Raw genomic sequence first — 21,516 nt, forward strand, 5'->3', positions numbered from 1 at the left:
TTAGAAAACAGATGGATGGATGGATTCTGTCAATACTAACTCTGCTTTTTGAGCATTTTGACCGCTCAGAGCCACCATACACACAAAACGCCATTTTCCAAACTTAAATCTGACAAACGGATTGAGCACAAAGCACTTTATGGCAGAACCTGTAAAGAATATAGAGACATTAGCTGTAGAGCAAAAAATGTAGAGAAGATTAGATGGTTGGGATTTAGCTGTCGGCAGCTAACTGATAGCTAGTAATGTCTCTTGTTTGTATAACGTCTGTTGAAGCCGTGAAGAAGGCACACTTGTGTCTGTATTTGCCACGATTTTAACGAGATTTAGAAGATTTATTTTCAATGAAAAGGTCAATTAAGAGTATCCTCAGAAAAGGTCCCAGACTTGATGTTTTTCCTCCAAACTATTGTTCATTTATTGTAAATTTTCTCTTTACGAAATGAGGGTAGAAACAAAGAATATTAAAGTAACACTCGAGAATTTGGCTAATTAATTCGCTCTTTGGCACCTCCTGCAGCAGTGAATGCAACAAATCCCTGCACATGCACAGCCGTACACATGCATTTGCATCAAAAACCCGCTAAAATACCAGGTGACCACTGATAAAAACATTGTTTACTGTGGTGCTTCAGCCCAGGGACGCTCCAGGGCAGTTTCAGGGCTGGAAATGTGCAAAACAAAAGCTAATTTACACAGTTTTAAGGTTCACAGACTTCTCTGGTGCTGCTTTAGCATCCAGAGCAGAAGCTTTGTCCAGTTTCCTGATGTAAACCGTGCGCTGCAGTGCCCCATTTAACGCAGGAGCCATGAAACATGGAGACTTTATTAGAGTTTTTCTGTTCTTATTCTTAGGAAGCAGCTGTCTCGTTGAGTCCGAACTGTTCAAGGCTTTCCTTTATTCCTACAATCTCTGCGCTGGTCAGTTGATAGACTTGAGTTTCATCATCTGACCCACTGAAACAGCGGCTTCCCTCAGTTACAGATTAATCACTCGTATAATATATCAGTAGTGGTGCCAGTCAGCTGAGGCTGTTTTATTATTTCTGCCCCTCTCTGCTTCAGTCCTTTCTGCTGCGGTTTAAATCTTCCTCTGAAATAACGCCGCTCTGTAAACGCAGGACTGATGCTGTTTCCCTGCTGACTGCAACACGGCGACGGTTTAATAAATCAACCTTGTTGCTGAAAGCATGTCAGACAAATTAATGTCACTAATCACCAGCATTTTCAATTAAAGCACAAACCAGGCATGCAGCAGCAAGAAATTAATCCAAACCTTGTTTATGCTCATAATAATGAGACAAGCAGGAAGTGCCAGACTCAGAAATCAGATTTTAGCTTATTTTGCGGCAGCCTTGACATAAACATTGCTTCTTAATGGAAAAATATTCAACTCTCTTCTTTAAATCCCTCTTATCTCATTTATTTATGCATTTATTATTCATAATTTCTCACTTTCAGGAACAACAATGACAAACAGTCTCATCACATAAAGTTGTTTTTGTGATATTTGCAGCTGCAAAGCAACGTAATTATTCACTTGGAGCTCTGTTTTCACCTCAAAATACAATTATTTACTCATTTTTATCTTTGTCATTGCTGCCAATTCCTATAATCAGGCTCATCGGGTGGTAAATGTTAAACAAAGCTCACCAGCTTTTGTCCAAACTGATGCTATGAGAGTGCTGACTAATGGAAACATCTGCATCATCTGCCTATTTCCTCTGGCAGGACTAGACTTACATTAAAAGTTTTTAACCAGCTCAGCTCCCAGTTAGTCGCTGATGCTTAGTAACCCAAAGCATCGATTTTAGATTAATGAGTTTGTGACGTTAACAAATTAATGAGATAAGAGGAAACTAAGAGGGTAAGAAGCAGCCAGGAGCTGCTGATCAATGCTCTGATTAACTGATCCTCAGTCAGTGTGAGCAGCTCTATAAAAGCAGAAGTTCTGTCAGTTTAACACGATGCCAAGGAGGAAAGACACCAGCAATGATCTTAGAGAAGCAGCTGCTGCTGCCCATCAGTCTGGGAAGGGTTATAAGGCCATTTCCAAACTATCTGGAGTCCATCATTCTACAGAGAGAAAGATTATTCACAAGTGGAAAACATTCAGGACAGCTGTCAATCTTCCCAGGAGTGGACGTCCCAGCAAGTTCACCCCAAGGTGAAGAAGCCCAGAGCTACATCTCAGACTCTACAGGCCTCAGTTAGCATGTTAAAGGTTAAAGGTCACCCCAAGGTGAAGAAGCCCAGAGCTACATCTCAGACTCTACAGGCCTCAGTTAGCATGTTAAAGGTTAAAGGTCACCCCAAGGTGAAGAAGCCCAGAGCTACATCTCAGACTCTACAGGCCTCAGTTAGCATGTTAAAGGTTAAAGGTCACCCCAAGGTGAAGAAGCCCAGAGCTACATCTCAGACTCTCCAGGCCTCAGTTAGCATGTTAAAGGTTAGAGGTCATACATCTCAGACTCTCCAGGCCTCAGTTAGCATGTTAAAGGTTAAAGGTCACCCCAAGGTGAAAAAGCCCAGAGCTACATCTCAGACTTTACAGGCCTCAGTTAGCATGTTAAAGGTTAAAGGTCACCCCAAGGTGAAAAAGCCCAGAGCTACATCTCAGACTCTACAGGCCTCAGTTAGCATGTTAAAGGTTAAAGGTCATACATCTCAGACTCTCCAGGCCTCAGTTAGCATGTTAAAGGTTAAAGGTCATGACAGCACAGTTAGAAAAAGACTGAACAAGGATGGCTTGTTTGGAAGGGCTGCAGGAGAAAGCCTCTTCTCTCTAAAAAGAACATGGCAGCACAGCTTAGGTTTGCAAAGCTGCATCTGAACAAAGCTCAAGACTTCTGGAACAATGTCCTTTGGACAGACCAGAGCAAAGTGGAGATGTTTGGTCCTAATGCACAGCAGCACGTTTGGAGGAAACCAAACACAGCAGATCAGCAAAAACACCTCATACCAGCTGTCAAGCACGGTGGTGGAGGGCTGATGATCTGGGCTGGTTCTGCAGCCACAGGACCTGGGCACCTTGCAGTCATTGAGTCCACCATGAACTCCTCTGGATACCAAAGTATTCTAGAGTCAAATGTGAGGCCATCTGTCCCACAGCTAAAGCTGGGCTGAAACTGGCTCATCAACAGGACAAAGATCCCAAACACAGCAGCAGATCTACAGCAGAATGTGTGAAAAAGAAAAGAATCGAGGTGTTGCAATGGTCCAGTCAGAGTCCAGACCTCAGCCTGACTGAAATGCTGTGGTGGGACCTTAAGAGAGCTGTGCAGAAACCAAAGCTGCAAACCTCAATGAGCTGAAGCACACAAACTGCTCCTCACCATGTTCATGTTTTCGGTTAAACCCAGACGGATGAAAGGGATTAAATCATCTCCAGCGTTAGATTTTCAGAGATCGGAATTAACTGGATTTATGAATGTAAGTCTGTGTCCTATCATTTCAAAGCAGAGGCTCACTGACGCTAAGCATTTTCCATTAACCTCCCCATAAACAAGAATAACCTCTCCGGCACACTCCTATTCCTCCTGCTTTCACTTTGACAGTTTCTGAGATATATAACGCTTCTTCCATGCTGCATTCTCAAATATGCGAATGTTACAGCGGGTGAATCATCGGTCTTTTGATGCCTCGCTGCGTGGCTCTTCCTCTCGGAGCAGATGAGAGGTGGATACAGACCTGATTTGCAGTCTGATGTTGTTCAAAGTCTGAGCCAACACCCAGAGCTCCTCTGGCCTCCATAAACCTCAGAGCCCCCCCCCCTTAGATCTGATTTATGTTGATAGACTCACCTTGAATCACAATATGTCGCCCTGCTGGCGCCGTCCCCTCTGTGGGTGTTGGCAGAAGATCGTAACCCAACAGGCTTTATGGATTTCTTGTCACTGGTTATGGCTTTAAGGTGGCCCGTGACCAAGCGTTTGATTTGCTCGGGGAGGTGGCAGTTGACCGAGGGGGGGGGGTGTTGGGCGTCCTGAGGTGAAGAGCACCTGCCCCCTCTCCTGATCTGCTGTCACTTCAGGGCGGCGGGCCAACACTGGCACACCAGACCCCAGACGCCAAATTCAAAGGATCTCCACTGAAATTCGAATAAATAGCTTTTCTATATGAATGTTTTATGCTTTTGGCAGAAGCTTTTATCCAAAGCGACTTACAGGTAGGCAGGTAGGGTAAGGGGGGCCCTACTGGGGGGATATGAATGCCATATAAATATTATAAATGCTATAGGGCTGATGAAACCGTTCTCCCACAGCATTGCATCTAAAGTTTAATTAGTCATCTGTAACAGGATATTTATGAGCCTCTAAAACAGGGTCAACTGTAGCTTCTCTTTAATATCCAGTTCCTGCAGACAGCAGGTGATCTTTTCTTTGCTCGTTACCATAAAATCCAGAATGCTTCTCAGATTACTCGCTGTCAGGATTTCCCTCTCAGGAAGCTTTTCATAGTTTTCTGTTCGATCACCAGCTGAACCTGTTTCTCACGGTCCAAAAGCTGTCTGTTCAGCCCACGGTTCTGCAGTACTGACGGGGCGTAGTGTTTTAATTCAGCGTTCGAAGTCGCCTCAGCCTTTTACTGCAGCCGTATCCTGAGCCTCAAGCCAAAGTATTGTGATATAAAACTAATTCTGCTTTTCCTAAAGCCTGAGAGGCCGATGCAGAAAAGCCTCCATGTGCAGATGAAGCTAAAAATGTTAAAAATTTAAAAACAATTAAATGTCAACAAGCTTTGGGCCTCCATGAATACAATAAACAATTTGATCCAAACTCATTTAACTGAAAACTACTCGTTTCTTTCACCGTGAAGCTCTTACTTTTAGCTTAATTTCAAAGGTCACAGCTATAAATTATCAGGTTATTTCAGCCAAACGATCTGTTGCAGCATCCCTTGATCGTCTTGAGGAGCTTATTTTCCCCACAGCTGAATACATTTTCCTCAGTTAAGTTTTATTTTCTGCATTTTGTTGCGTCAGTCAAATGCTTTTTAAAGAAAGACTAAATGCTGAAAGTTTTAATGCTCAGTGACGTGCGTTATTTGTCCTTTTCAATAGGAATCGATGGACATAAAGGAAGCTATAAACAGGTCTTTTTGATAAGATATTTCCAGGTTCTTTTTAGATTCTTCTGATCTATTTGGATTAAAATTGATTCCTTGTTTTTATTCCAAAATGGTTAAAAAACAAGGTTTAATGTTAATAAAAAATTTTAAAAAGTACATTTATTCTTAACGTTCTCAAAATTCTAGTTTTTATATGAGTCGGACATCCGAGACGAACAGAACCAAGTACACAAATCCTAAGAGGAAAGTGTTTCAATTTCAAGATGGCAGCCTCTTAAATGAGGAAATCTATAGTTTACATGAATCTCTTCCAGGACTTTTTGATGCAGAATTGATAAGAATCAAGTTTGTGAGCTTTTTATTCCCAACCGTATACCCATGACTGATGATTTCAGCAGATATTCTTCAGATTTTCTCATATATGAGACAAGAAAACCAGCTTTGTTTGTCTTTTTCAAACAATCGTTGCTATGTTTCGTACAGATTTGTGGAAGCTGATCGCGCTGCCTCGTTTTTTCTCTCCAAACCAGGTAATGGGCACAAGCCTGATGGGTATTTTCTGTGAAAACGCAGCTGCTGTTGCCTGTTCCAGTAAAGCTGGAGGACAAAGGCACAAACACACACTTATTTTTACAGAATCCGTGTGAGCTGCGGTTTCTTTGCTGCATCCTTGGATTGCAAGTGAGAACGAGGGAATGGTGGGCATGAAAAATAGAGGAGGAAGGTGAGGATGGAGTGATGGAGGGGAGAATGAGAGCGAAAGCTCTGTCAATATTTCTTTGGGAATGATGGAGCATTAAAAATGCATGAGTGTGTTTGTTTTTTGTGGCTGTATGCGTGTGTTGGGGGGTATTCTTGTATTTGTGTCTTTGTGGGGACCACTTCATTTGCAAAGGGAGGACAGTCCTCACTTTGTGCTTGTTTTGGAGCACTCATTTGGAGTTATTCTGGGCTTAGATGAGACGATATCGACTCAAAGCCACACCTAGAAAACGCAGTTTGTTTGGTTTTTTTTTTTAGAAAAAAAGATTTCAAGTGTGTGTGTGTGTGTGTGTTTGTACTTGTTTTCTAGCGTTATAGGGACAATCGTCTGTCTGCACACCAGCTTATGGGGACTTCCTGTGAATGTGGAGACAACAATTTGGTCCAAATTGATTTTTGAGGGTTGAGACTTTCGGTTTTTGGGTCAGCGTTAGATTTAGTGATGGTTAGATTTAGGGTTTTCAATGGAGTCCCCACAAGGAATATAAACCAGACATGTTTGTGTGCTTTTTACCATTCCCAGCAGCTCCTGTTGCAGACAGCATTTAAACATGAAGCCTGTCAACGGGAGAATAACCACAACACACCAAACCAAAGCCTGCTTCTTCTTTGTTTGTTTTTTGACAGCAGCCATCACCGTCTGACACCCACAGGCTCAGACTGACCCTCTGCTGAACAGAGTGAGACTCAGACTGCTAGTAAACATCCCCTGACATCCTCCTCCTCCTTTAGTCTGTCCTAAAGGGTAAACAGAACACACACGGTCGATAAAACATTGGAAAAAAACAGGATATGGGACAGCAGACAGGAAGTCAAACAGTCGGACCAAGACAGCAGAACTCGTGAAGGATCTCAACCAGACATCTGGATATTGAGGCTTAAATCTGTTTATTTCCCACCGATGTTAATACTTATCTGGTGTAAAAACTGACTGTATCGCTCTGTCTCCTCTGCAGCTGATAAAGAAAAACTGGGCAAGAAAGATGACAGCAGTCCGTTCAAAGTAAACATCTTGGGTAAGATTGTGTCAGTGTTTGCTTTCATCAGTATTTCCAGTTTGTCTGGAAAATGAACTCAATCACTTTGGTTTATTCAGGGTTTGTGGATTTTCTGTTTTACTTAGGTTTGGTGTGATTTTATTCATGTTTTCTTCTTAGTATTTGGAGTTATTGGTCTTCATATTCTAGTTTATTCTCATTTCTTTGTCTTGTGCACCTTTTCTATCGTCACCTTTGCTTTTGTCTCTGTGAGGTGTTTCTTAGTTTTATCTGTTATCTGCACTTCTGTTCATGTGTTTATCTTTCAGTCCTGATCTTAGCTCAGTTTCTTGTTTATTCTGTCTTAGTTTCCCATACTCACCAGTTTGGTTTCCTCACCTCTCCTACATACCTGTCTCCAGTTAATCGGCCTCACCTGCAGTCACTCAGTAAAAAGGCTCCATGGTTTTTCTCAATCATCACTGTTTGTTCCCGGTTTCTTGTCCTCGTTATCTTGTGGTTGCTTTGGTCATCCAGCCTGGCTGTGCTTCAGATTTCAGTTTTAAATAAACTCTACAGTAAGTTTCAATCGGACTGTTGTCTGCTCTCAGGTCCTCAGCTCAAACTCTGTGACCCATAAAACCCTAAAATGATTCATGTTTGAAGGAAACTACCTATTAGAAACAATCGAACATCAGCAGAAGAACATTTTCCATAAAAAATTCAACTTTGACATCACCTTGTGAGTCTGTGGATTCTTTACTAAAATGGAGGGAAGCCACCAGATCAATGCTCCGATTTGTGCCGATTTACCAATACTGATAGCTGACTTGATGATGGCTATAGGCAGACCAATAATGTCTAAACCAAACATCTGCTGAGCTAAGCTGCTAACGTAGCTGAGCAGCAACGCATGAACAACCTTCGGGACGTTGTTTTTGCTCAGATTATGAAACCACGCAGTAAATCCACGGCCCTGCCTTTAATAAAGCTGACAGTAAAACTTTCTTTGTCTTTTCAGCAGACCGTTAACCTGCGTCTGAACCTGCTGAGAAGCAATAAATGTAGGATAAAACTTCATGTAAATCTTCTTAGTTCACAGTAAGTTCCTCACAGGAGGGCAGTAAAGCAGCAAAGTCTAAACCCCACAGCTGTAAATCTCTACTGGAATAAAAGGGAGAACATTGTTTTAAAGCCTGAGCCCTGTGTGACGCTGTGATGTCTCCTAAGAAAACATGCAGATAAGTGGAGGAAAACAAGGGTATTTGGCAGCTTTACCCACCCTGTTGCATGATAAAATGTTGAGTTTGGAGATCAGAGGAGAACTTAAACAGAATCCAGAGGGACTCCTCGTGAATTGATATCACGACAAAAGCATCTCGGGGAGAAATTCCTCCACTGCTCGGTTTGTCCTTTCAAACTTTTTAAACTTGGACAGTAGAGGGATCGGATTAATTGGCTGTTTTGTCAGTATCATAACTGGCAAAGGACACAGCAACACATTTCTGCTTCTGATAAAGTGGCGCAGAGGAATGGCTGCGTAAGTCTTACTCTCCGGTTCATTCAGTGACCTTCGAGGGCATAAATGGATGAAATCCAGTGATAAATAACTCCTAAAATGTCATCTTTCACGGTTCAAATGAGACACGGTCACAGTTAAAGGCTATGGAGACTGAACTAAAACAGCTTTAGTAGTTAATAGAGACTCATTCCCATCTGGTCATAACTCTGACCCATGAACAGCCAGCTAGTTTTAGCCTTTGGACCACAGATCCGTTCACAGCTCCACTTCGGCCAGGAATAATCTTGCTTTTTAATCAATTCAATTAAATTAAATTTATTTATAAAGCGCCAGATTACAACAATTGTTGTCTCAAGGCACTTAAGTAATAAAGTCCAATTCAAGCCAATTGGAATTAAATTCATTGTAATCATAATCCAATTAATTCATATGGAGCCAATTCATAAATAATATCCGAGCTAAGGAAACCAACAGATTGGACCGAAACTTGTCTTCAGTCCAATCTCCCGTCCTGAGCCTGAGGGACTGTGGAAAGGAACGACTCCCTTTAACAGGAAGAAACCTCTGGCAGAACCAGGAAGAAACATCTGGCAGAACCAGGAAGAAACATCTGGCAGAACCAGAACCAGGAAGAAACCTCTGGCAGAACCAGAACCAGGAAGAAACCTCTGGCAGAACCAGGAAGAAACATCTGGCAGAACCAGAACCAGGAAGAAACCTCTGGCAGAACCAGACTCAGGAAGAAACCTCTGGCAGAACCAGAACCAGGAAGAAACCTCTGGCAGAACCAGAACCAGGAAGAAACCTCTGGCAGAACCAGACTCAGGAAGAAACCTCTGGCAGAACCAGACTCAGGAAGAAACCTCTGGCAGAACCAGAACCAGGAAGAAACCTCTGGCAGAACCAGAACCAGGAAGAAACCTCTGGCAGAACCAGAACCAGGAAGAAACCTCTGGCAGAACCAGGAAGAAACATCTGGCAGAACCAGAACCAGGAAGAAACCTCTGGCAGAACCAGACTCAGGAAGAAACCTCTGGCAGAACCAGAACCAGGAAGAAACCTCTGGCAGAACCAGAACCAGGAAGAAACCTCTGGCAGAACCAGACTCAGGAAGAAACCTCTGGCAGAACCAGAACCAGGAAGAAACCTCTGGCAGAACCAGAACCAGGAAGAAACCTCTGGCAGAACCAGGAAGAAACATCTGGCAGAACCAGACTCAGGAAGAAACCTCTGGCAGAACCAGAACCAGGAAGAAACCTCTGGCAGAACCAGAACCAGTAAGAAACCTCTGGCAGAACCAGAACCAGGAAGAAACCTCTGGCAGAACCAGAACCAGGAAGAAACCTCTGGCAGAACCAGAACCAGGAAGAAACCTCTGGCAGAACCAGACTCAGGAAGAAACCTCTGGCAGAACCAGAACCAGGAAGAAACCTCTGGCAGAACCAGAACCAGGAAGAAACCTCTGGCAGAACCAGGAAGAAACCTCTGGCAGAACCAGGAAGAAACCTCTGGCAGAACCAGACTCAGGAAGAAACCTCTGGCAGAACCAGAACCAGGAAGAAACCTCTGGCAGAACCAGAACCAGGAAGAAACCTCTGGCAGAACCAGAACCAGGAAGGGTGTCCATCCGCCTCGACCAGCTGGGGTTTGAGAAGACAGAAAAGAGGGAAAAGAGGGGGGAAAAACACCATAACACCATTCAAAGGATACCTGCTGGAACAGGGAAACACAAGTTAATAACCACAATAATGTCACATGGACATAAAATCATTTGTGAAATGAATCACATGTTAGCAACTTACTCCAATCGTGGGCGTAATTTTTCACATCCCAGCTTGTGTTCACTTCAGTTTTATTCATATAGCACTAAATCCAGTTCATTGTAATACAATCATAATCCAATCAAATCAATCAATTAGATTCCAAATCAGTCCAATTCATAGAAAGCCAATTTTTAAAACAGTTTAAAACCAAAACTTCTCTTCAGTTAAGTCGACGCAGCGTTGCCTCGTGCTCAGGACGGTGGAAAGCAGCAACTGGAGGATTCTCCTCAGCACACCTGATGACTCAGGACAGGAAAAACACACCATCTGTACCATCTCCACTCGTTCCTCTGTGCATGGATAGTCCCAATTTCACCAGCCGAACCTATAATCCTTCTGGTCAAAGTTGGCCCAACACTGCCCCCACTGGTCACTTATATAATGCAGCTTTTGAACATATAAACGCTCATATCCGTCACTAAAAGCATGCGTATCCCTGGCTTTGGCCCTGGGGCACCGACACAGCAGCTGCAGAAACATTCAGCCATCTTTACTAATGCACTGCAGCCCTGAAATTTAAATAAACTCCCAGATATGTTCAGCAGGGGCTGAATTTGAGAACATAAACACTTCTAACCTCTGACTTCCTACAGAGTTTAATATCTGTTTACATATCCACCCACAGTGCAATGAAGGGAATATTTATTTCAATGCGATTAGATTTGATGCAGACTGATACAACTATTAACATTTCTTTCATTTAGATATTTATGTTCCCCTGTAAAGGAAAACAAGACCCTTTTATACCATCTTCTGGTTAATGAAAGACAAGAGAATCGGAACATATTTGGTGCTTCGTAACACAGGAAGAAAACGCATTTGATCATTTTCATTTTAACATCTCTTTACAGGAAACCAATATTCAGTATTTACTTTGTGTGGGTTTTTGAACAGCTTTTTACTTTTGGTACGCCATGGATCTGTGTTTTAGTGCAATTTTACTGGATTGAGAAGGATTTGTACATCTTTAAGATTCATATTTCTCTATTCTTGCTTGAATTAACCCATCTGTCTTTTTCAGTGGTTGATTATGAGCTGTGTTTCAATCTTTCCACTCATTCAGAAACCACTGGTCTGGATCACGGAGACGGCTTCTATGCCGGGATGCCGATCCCCTGTGCCGATAGCTACGCTGGATTCTGCGTACACGGGAAATGTGAGATCAAATACAACATGCCCACCTGCAGGTTTGTGACTGCTGTGTTTCTAACAAGCTGTTATTCCTGCATCGTTGTGCTGGAGACAGAACTTAAAGTCCAGAAAGCATGTTTAAAGTGAACCAGAGATGCCACTATGCCTATAACTGATGATGCTAATGACAACAGTTGCCTAACCAGGGGCTCACACCAAAAGCGTCGTGAGCGGCTGTGGTCGCAACCTGCCGCTTCTACTTCTGCCGCCGGAAGCGGCCAAAGGGGCGGGGCTTATATGCGTAGCAACTAACAGATATATATAATAATCCATCCATACATCAGTTCCCTCTTTCACCATGGATCGTACTCTGGGCCTTCTTTGTGTTTCTTTGTGTTTGCACTCTGCAGTTTTCCACTTTTTCCCGCCTTTTTTTCCCCGCCTTTTTTCCCCTCCCTTTTTTTCCCGCCTTTTTTCCCATCTTCGGAATCCAGATCAGCCCTAATTGGCTGTCGTCGCGTCACAGCTCATTTGCATAAAGTTGAGCCTTTCTCAACTCTTGAAGCTCAGAACGCCGGCCGCTCATCGACGCCAGCTTACACTGAAAATGAACGGCAGCTGGCCGCTCACGCCGCTCACGACGCTTTTGGTGTGAGCCCCCGGTTAGAGGATCGAGTGCTGCTGTTTTTATTGGCTTTATTTACTGACAGTAAGATCATCTGTCCACATACAATCTGTAGTTGTTGTTTTAATGAACTAGGTGGCGCTGTTTAAGCACCACTGTCACAGAGTTGCAACAAGCCGCCACACTGAATAAAACAAGTTGAAAGACCCACATAACCCATAAAATCCTGTTTCTACTCACTACCACTTGATGGCAGACATGTATTATTTGAAATTAATAAAACGGCGTAATGCTGACGGCCATTAGCTCGTACAGCTATACAGAAGAGTTTAAGTCGAAGAAGAAGAAAGATTAGAAGAAAATTAGTGAAAAAATACTTAAAAAGAGAAGATGTTTTGGTTTAAATCTTTGCTGACGATAATTCAAAGGGTGAGAATTTCCTTCAGAGAGTGACGGTTCAGTGATTTAAAGCTGCTAACTGTGAAGGAGGCACAGGTCAACGGGGTTGTTATGATGTGGAAAAGGTGGCTGTAGATGGAGCACAGGGGGCTCTGACTGTGGCTGGAAACAAATGTGTCAGCAGTAATGAGGTCTGGATTGTTCTGAATCCTGATGAAGTGCACCAGCCGGATCGGACACTTTGATGAGCCTGTTGGCCATCGAGGAGACAGATGTGACAGATGCTGAACCCACTGGGCTGTCGTCCCTCTTCCCAACTGATGATGTCTGGACTCTGAGAACAGATGAAACTGACAGTTCTTGGCCACTCAAACACTGAAGCCAGAAGCTTCACATTTAACATTCTTTTGACTGATTTTCTGTTGTTTTTATGTGGATAAAATTACCAAAAAAGATCATAATTATCTCAACTTTGTGCACGACATCCATGATTTCCACCTGTTCTGCTCTTGAACATCTGACAGAAGCTTCAGAAAAGACCTGGGACCAAAGTTTATTGGCGACAGTAAAGGAGAGATCTTTCAGGTGATTGATCGTTGGGTTTAAGGTCGTCATTAAACTCGTAATCTTTGGGTTACGAGAAAATCAAACCTGGTTAATATTAGCATAGGAAGCAGGGCAAGCTGTGGCAAAGAGTGACCTTTTTCCCCTCGATCTCGGTCCTTTGGCGTAAGGTGGTCGTAAAAACTCAAAATCAAACTGTCACGGCCTCAGGACACAGGGTCAGTTCAAGAAAGTTTATTAAATATAAACAGCAGGGCAGGTTGAGGATCTCCCGACAGAGCAAAGGAAGAGGCTGTGAAACTCCTAAAGCGCTCTGGCTGGGGAGACTGCCGCTATGAAAAATGATCAAAATAACGCTCTCCACTCTGGAGGAAAACATCAAGGGCTGTGAACAGTAACAAACACAAACTCACGCTCTCCTATTGAGCCGGATTTAAACAAAGGAGGCTCCCTTAAAAACCGAGGCACTGTGAAACTTTAACTATAAACTTAAAGCAGACAGCTCCCCTAACGGACTCAAAATCACTCCTAAAGGGAGGAACAAAACAGGCTATGGAACTTACCGTGATAAATAAACTATGGAAAACTTACAACAAAGATGGCTCTGAAGGAGGATCGCTCGGGAAAACTATGGCTGTGATTCAAGGAAGGGCTGATAATGAAGCTCATGGACAGAGACAACATACTGGCACAAGACAAGGGAGATGCAGACTATTAGAACACATGAGGAGCCAAGGGGAACAGGTGGAAACACTTTGGGAATCAGAAGACAATCAGACACTTGATACAGGAGGAAGGGCAAGGTACCTGAAACCAGAGGGAAGTCAATATTTCAAAATAAAACAGGAAATGACAAGACAAGACATGAAGAAAACCTAAATCGTGCCACAAACCTGTTTATGGAAGAAAAATGCAGCTGTTGCTAAAAGCTGCTTATCGGTTGACTTCTTTGTTGGTAAGAATTTCCGCCAGGTGCATGATGGGAAATGATTTCGGTAAAATCTCGTTGGTGTTTCACAAATAGTGACCCTGTGAGGTCCCGACTCTTTTCTAAATCTTTTATTCTGTGAGTTAAAACTCGGTGACGTTGTCTTCAGATGTGGGAGGTTGGCAGGAGTCTTTTAAAGAATATTTATGAAGTTTTTAGAAAGTTTCCTCTGCTGTTGCCATGGCAGCATCCCCTACAGGGAGGGGCTTCAAAAGAAGAGCTGGAGCACAGCAGAGAGGCAGGAAAAGGAAGTTGTTTTTGTTCAAATTTTCCAAGTCTGGCTTCCTCTCAAGGTTACCAAGATCTGCTTTAAATAGATCAGAATCATAAATACTTTATTAATCCCCCCGGGGGATTGTTTAATTGTTTAGATATGGTGTCATTGAGGTAGGGCTGCATGCACTCCTGTAGAGAACTGCAGTTAATGTAGACGTGTGTTGCTCAGATGTGACGCAGGCTACAAAGGTCCTCAGTGTGACGAGCCTCAGGACTTCAACATCCTCTACGTGGTTCCCAGCGGACAGAAGCTGCACTACGTCCTCATCGCCGCCATCATTGGTGCCGTCCAGATCGCCATCATTGTTGCTGTGGTGATGTGCATCACAAGGTAAGACAACTTTAACTAAAGTCTAACTTTAACTTTTAAAAGGAGCAAAGAAACAAGTTCTAAGCCTCAATGAAATGACCCTGAGTGAGTTTTATTTCACATGTTTCTGCCCCTCGCTTTAAGAAATGCTCAGTCTGCTCTGATTGGCCGACTTCAGCAGCCTGATCGGACAACACTCAACGATCTGTATCAGCCGAGTTGAAATTCAAGACTTCTGTGGAGCATTCAGCAGAAGTTATTGTCTTTAAAATCATTCTCCAGGATGATAGAAACTCTAAAATCCTGCTTTCTGGTTACTGATGGGCCACATGTTGGTTTAAAGTGGATGATAAAACAAGACGGACCGTATGGAAATAGATTTGGTCAGTAATCAGAAGAGAGTCCAAATGCAGATTAGATCGATTTTAGAGAAGAAACAAACTAATTAACTTTACTTAATAAAAAAAAGCCTTTCCCAAGCAGGGAATCCAGGAATAGGGAAAATATGAAGGAGTTTAACAGGAAGTTAATGAGATGAGCGACATCATGGTGATCAAGAGAAAGGAAACAGAGGACATTTGGGACAATAAGAGGTCAGATATGGACTAAAACCAAGAACTAGAAGCTGAACACAATCCTAGAACAAATAGAGCGCTCACAAAACCACCTAAACAGAGCAAAGGAAGCAACATTAAAAAGAAATAAGAACTTAAATAAAAACAGAACACTGAGTCCAAACAATCCAATTCTAAGAAGAAGTAGCCTGTCTAAGGAAACCTAAGGAATGCCCCGTCCTGAGCTGCACGAGGCGACTGTGGAGAGAAAAAACTCCCTTTTAACAGGAAGAAACCTCCATCAGAACCAGAACCAGGAAGGGTCCATCTGCCTGGACCAGCTGGGGCTGAGAGGACAGGAAAGAGGGGACAACAAGCAGCGTAACACCAGGCCAGAGACACCTGCTGAGAGAGAGAAACACAAGTTAATGACAGCAATGATGTCAGAGGGAGGAGAGGTGCATCATGGGAGCTCCCCCAGCAGGCTGGGCCTATAGCAGCAGAACTATGGGATGTTTCAGGCTCACCTGAGCCATCCCTAACTATAAGCTTTATCAGAAAGGAAAGTTTCAGCCTGATCTTAAAGGTAGAGAGGGTGTCTGCTTCCTGAAGCCAAACTGGTTCCACAGAGAGGGGCCTGATAACTGAAGGCTCTGCCTCCCATTCTACTTTTAGGGGCCTGATAACTGAAGGCTCTGCCTCCCATTCTGCTTTTAGGGGCCTGATAACTGAAGGCTCTGCCTCCCATTCTGCTTTTAGGGGCCTGATAACTGAAGGCTCTGCCTCCCATTCTGCTTTTAGGGGCCTGATAACTGAAGGCTCTGCCTCCCATTCTGCTTTTAGGGGCCTGATAACTGAAGGCTCTGCCTCCCATTCTGCTTTTAGAAACTCTGGGAACCACAAGGAAACCTGCAGCCTGGGCCTATAGCAGCAGAACTATGGGATGTTTCAGGCTGAGAGAGAGAAACACAAGCTAATGACAGCGATGATGTCATTATATGTTCAGGGCACTTAATGTTGCACTTTAAAAGTTTCCTTCCCAGGACTTTAACGTGTTTTCTTGTTTGTTTCTTCAGGAAATGTCCGAAAAACAACAGAGGTCGCCGACAGAAACAAAACCTGGGACACTTTTCCTCGGACACGAACTCCAGGATGGTATAGCCGTGTTTGCTGCTGGTTGATTTTGATAAGTTTTTTCTTACAGCGTGTGAATACCATTTTTTAACCGTAGGTGTGGTATTAATTTTTTTTCTCCTGAGAAACCACAAAAAGAAGAATGAGAATATTTGTTTAAGGGGCCTTATTTCCCTCCTTTTTTTTTGCTTTGGATGGAACTTTTGCGCATTTATTTTGCGCGATTTTAATTATTTTTTTTTCTTTTTTCCAATCAAGAAATAACGAGAAGCTGAATCAACACAACTTTTTATCACCATGTCTGCTGTCTGCCTGCTTTATTAAAGGTTTTAGTGAATGCTTTACAGTCTTTCTGGCAAACAGCGTAATGTCTGCCCCTCTGGAATGTGTTATTTATTGAAACAGATCTGTTTATTTGCCCCTCCCTGTTTCGCTCTTTACTAATAATGTGCAGCTGATCACCAAATGCTGTTTTTTTTTGTTTTTTTTAATGTTTTTTGTCCATTTTTGTAGGAGGGGAGCCAGCCGGTGCGATAGATATGTTTACACTTATTCTTTGGTATAAAGTTCCGTGTAAAAACTTCACTGTGTTTAAACAAGCTAATAGTTTATTATTATGATGATCATTCTTTTCTTGAAAGTAGTTTATACTCAAGGTTTTTATGTTAACTTTTATTCTGAATTCTAGTTCCTGTATATTAGCATGACTTGTGAAAACTGTGTACTGTGGTGTAGTTAAAACTTTTTAAAGGAAATGCTGTCGGCCTCGACGCCTCCTCCATCCTCGTCCAGAAATGGCGGGAAAGCAAAAAGTCGGACTATTTGACTGCGGGAGGGGAAGGTGTCATTGGGTGTTTTTAAAGAAAAGACAGTCGGACGGCCATCTGCTGGCTGAACCACACGAGGAACCACAAAGAGCATTTTTATGGGTTGTCAAAGGCGTAGAGAATGTTTTTTCAACTGTTCGTAAACCGAAGTGGGACGATTGTAACGGGGGGGCGTTGGCTGGTTTGCAAATGGAGGTCAGAGGTTCCAGGTGGGAACTCTGAGGAGGAAGTCCGGGTTGCAGAGGTGGCTGTAGTTCTTTGAATGTACGAAAAAAAAAACGTTTTGTCTGTTTTATTTGACATTTTCTCCTTTTCCGACACATTCCAAGAACATGGGACTGAATTAACAAAACACTCACAATCCTGTGGAAACTCACCCTTTAGCGAAAGCCTCTGGTATTTACAAGTGATTTGATACATGTCTGAGATGTTAGTGGTGTGCAGCTTACTCACTGTAACTTCAGTCTTTTTGGGTGTAAACAGTTCAAAGTCCGAAGGCCCAGCCATGTTTCTGTGTGTCTGTTAGAGCCGGTGTGGTGAGGCAGATTTCTGCCCAAGTCTGTGATGGTCCGGCCCAAACTCCACCCTTAGATCCTGTCCGCACAGCAAGCGAGGGGTCTGTGCATGTGCCAGGAAAGTAAGCTGGATGCTCGTTTCGTGCTCCGTCTGTATTCATGTTTGTACCGTGTTTCGAATTACAGTCCTGTTGTTGATAAGCTGTTACACTGTTTTCTTTTTCATGTTGTTCAGACAACACAATAAACGGAAGCTCAACAAAGGAGGTCGGCGTCATGCTTTCTAATTCAGTTTTATTCATAAGGAGCCAAATTACAGCAAATGGCATCTCAAGGCACTTTAATAAAACAGTCCAATTCAAGCCAATTGGAGTTCAATTCATTTTAATCATAATCCAATCAAATCCAAGTGATTAATTTCTAAATAATTCCAATTCATTCATACAGAGACAGTTAAGGAAACCAACAGATTGGACCGAAACTTCTCTCTGATCCTGAGCTGCACGAGGCGACTGTGGAGAGAAAAAACTCCCTTTTAACAGGAAGAAACCTCCATCAGAACCAGAACCAGGAAGGGTCCATCTGCCTGGACCAGCTGGGGCTGAGAGGACAGGAAAGAGGGGACAACAAGCAGCGTAACACCAGGCCAGAGACACCTGCTGAGAGAGAGGCCTTTTAGGGGCCTGATAACTGAAGGCTCTGCCTCCCATTCTGCTTTTAGGGGCCTGATAACTGAAGGCTCTGCCTCCCATTCTGCTTTTAGGGGCCTGATAACTGAAGGCTCTGCCTCCCATTCTGCTTTTAGGGGCCTGATAACTGAAGGCTCTGCCTCCCATTCTGCTTTTAGGGGCCTGATAACTGAAGGCTCTGCCTCCCATTCTGCTTTTAGGGGCCTGATAACTGAAGGCTCTGCCTCCCATTCTGCTTTTAGAAACTCTGGGAACCACAAGGAAACCTGCAGCCTGAGAGCAAAGTGCTCTGTTGGGGAAACATCCAACTGTGAGATCTTTAAGATGTGATGGAGCTCGGTCATTAAGAGCTTTATATGTGAGGAGAAGAATCTTAGATACTGAATTTAACAGGGAGCCAATAAAGAGAAGCTAAAACTGGAGAAACATGATCTCTGCTGTTAGATCTCATTATAACCCCTCTGCACACATTCTCCTGAAAAGCTGAAAACTTGGCATATCTCAGCATGGTGTGCAGTGTGTCCTTAAAACATTTGAGGAAACTGGACAAGTGGAGGACAAAAGAAGAAGAGTCAGGCCTAAAAAACTATCTCCAGCAGATGAACAGGATCTGAAAGTGATGTCCTTAAGAAAGAGGAAAAAATCCAGCTGTGACCTGACAGGACCTGAGAGATGCATCTGGACCTTCAGCTGATCCATCTACTGTTGGCCCAAGCCTCATCAGAAATGGGCTCCATGGAAGGGTGGCTGTCAAGAAGCCGTTCTTAAGGAAGGGAAACAGGGAGAAAAGGCTGAGCTGTGCCAAATGACACAAGAAGTGGACTGAAAATCAGTGGCAACAGGTCTTATGGAGGGATGAATCCTCCCCAGAGCCCGGACCTCAACATTATTGAAGCAGTGTGGGATCATCTGACAGAGAACGTGGATTTCATGTTTCAGAAATGCAGAAAGAAGAATAAAAGTGGAAAACAACGTATTTCCACCACGTGTCCTTTTTTTAAGCTAACCGCTGAATGCTAACGCACCACAGTTTCAGACCTACTGCCATCATTTTGTCACATGTATGCAGATCAGAGCCATCGGGACACCGCCTGGATCAAGAAAAAGAGTCTGGCTTTCCAGCTACTTTTCTCTGGGTCCTTAAAACCTTAGTTTACAGTTTCTGGACTGATTTTTGTCCCATTTCTGCAGATTTTATTGCTTCCTAAATGTTAACAGGACATTGCTGCTTTTTTTTTCCAATTTAACTGCAAAAACATACTAATGTCAGCCCAATTACAGAAGCTTTGGGAGTTTGTGGGGCAAAAACAAGGACAGATGAGGTTGAATATGGCCTTCAGCCATCATTATCAGGTCCTCCGCCCCCCACCCTGTCAGAGGGGAGGTACATCATTAACTGTCTAATTAAAAAGTGCTTGTATGGAGCAGAGGTCGCTGCCTTTCCTGTGAAAATAAACCAACTACACTGTGTCATGCAGTTCTGCAGGGGGAGGGATATCAGGCCCCCTTGCAAATATAGATTAACAGACTGGAGGTGGTGTCGGGGGGGTGCTCAGAGACAGGAGCAGCTGCTGATTTCAGTCGAACTGCCACACTGTTAAAGAGCATCCAACAGGGTCCAACATTCATTCATGCACAGTCCCCCGATCATGAGGTGGAGCCGTACTCACAGAAGTCGATGAGACGGCGGTGATATAATTCTCATAACCGTGGATCCGTTCACCGTCCTTTAACGTCCTTTACTTTAACGTCCTTTACTTTAACGTGAAACTTTAAAAATCCAGCTCCAGTACAGAGTTGGAGCAGCAAGTTAAACAAAAACACGAGGCATGCAGGAGTTGCCAGTGCCGTGTTTCCGGGGCCTAAGTCTGGGTTTAATGCAATGCTTTTCCAGGTTTAAATAATCCTGCTGTTAAACTGGTCTGTGAGTAATTTGCCTTTCTGTTTTGGAGCCTTATAAATGCTTTTAACCGAGGAATCTACCAAACCAGATACCCCAAAGTACCTGTTTTTCTGCTGGTTTTATTTGTATCGAAAAGGCTTCTGAGTCCAAATCAGCTTTAGACCTTTTATCTGCTCTAATAATCCCCTAATATCCTAAAGCTAAGAGTATTTGGCTAAAACCAACATTTTTTTTTAATCAAACACACAGTTAAAGGTTTCTGGTGTCCACGGTCCAGTCATGCATGAGCAGACTTTGGTTTGGCACAGACCAAAGTACGATATATAGCTACGATCTTGCTCTTTATTTGCATATATTCATATATATTCGTGCCATTTATGATTACTGAAGCTGAGATGTTGCACCTAAGTTATGGCTGAAGTATAATTAGTTGAATACAGATGTCTAATTCATGTTAATTATACAATTTGACTGAATGATTTGGATTTGATTCTGATTGTAGGCTTTTGAAGTGCTTTGTTTATGTTTATGCAGACACTTTAACTTACCCTGGTGGGGGGGGGCGGGTCTAAGGACCCCTACTGGAGGTAATACCTTTCATGCAGGGCATCTGAACCCAGGTAACCCACATGAAAGGTGGCTTTGAGATCACTTTTGTTGTAATTTGGAGCCATAAAGATAAAATTAAAATTGAACATATAACTGTGCTACATTAGCTAACCTGCTACAGTCTGCTACATGTGCAAATTTATAAGCTTATTAAACCATTTTCTCTTCACTTTGGTAGTTTTAAATGTCCATTTTTGCTCAGACCTTGCTGTGAATACGACGGCTGTGCCCATCGACCTGCTTAATATTTAAAAAATGATAATAAACGGTGATTAAGAGCCAAAGCTAACGTGTGCAATGTTAAATCCTCTGTCTGAAAATCATTTGGATTTTATAGGCAGGACGGAGCATTGGACCAAACTCTGTCTCAGCTCGAAAGGTCTGACCTCTGCCAGCAAAGCAAGAACAACTCGTCAAACACAACTCTGGTGGCATCAAATGTAATTCCAGCATCAACTGCCCATCTTTTTCTGGAAATGTATGATCTTACAGTGTGGCTGACTGCAGCAGTGAAAGAAACCAACCAGAACAGTGACTGTGTGACGGAAGTCTAACAAGAATTATCTCATTTTTCATGCCATAAAATCATAAAAATACCCTGATTATCTGGCCTGTTATCAAATATATCTATTGGGTATCTATTTATAAATCATTACTCTTTAGCTTTTGCAAATATTTGTTCTTTCTAATGTATTTTGTATCCACCGGAAACAACAGACCCCCCTCCCCAAATGATAAATCCCAATTTAACCCATGTGAAAGTCTTTCGTCTGATCCAGTTAGCTAAAGACCACTACAACGCATTGAGAGGCGTGCTGCTAACTGAGTGTAAGTTTAA

General features: G+C 43.0%; 1 protein-coding gene across 2 annotated transcripts in view; it reads left to right on the top strand.

The window, feature by feature from the left end:
• tmeff1a (transmembrane protein with EGF-like and two follistatin-like domains 1a) overlaps positions 1–17,741 on the top strand; it is a 109,834-nt gene extending 92,093 nt beyond the window's left edge. For both annotated transcript variants that reach the window (XM_072363432.1, XM_072363434.1), the window contains exons 7-10: positions 6,789–6,848; positions 11,218–11,341; positions 14,307–14,468; positions 16,078–17,741. In XM_072363432.1, coding sequence (XP_072219533.1) covers positions 6,789–6,848; positions 11,218–11,341; positions 14,307–14,468; positions 16,078–16,162 — 431 coding nt within the window. In that variant the 3' untranslated portion in view covers positions 16,163–17,741. The remainder of the gene's footprint in view (positions 1–6,788; positions 6,849–11,217; positions 11,342–14,306; positions 14,469–16,077) is intronic.
• Positions 17,742–21,516: the final 3,775 nt, after the last annotated feature.

The sequence above is a fragment of the Leuresthes tenuis genome, unplaced genomic scaffold (assembly GCF_036924035.1).
Source record: "Leuresthes tenuis unplaced genomic scaffold, fLeuTen1.0.hap1 SCAF_14, whole genome shotgun sequence".
Lineage (NCBI taxonomy): Eukaryota > Metazoa > Chordata > Actinopteri > Atheriniformes > Atherinopsidae > Leuresthes > Leuresthes tenuis.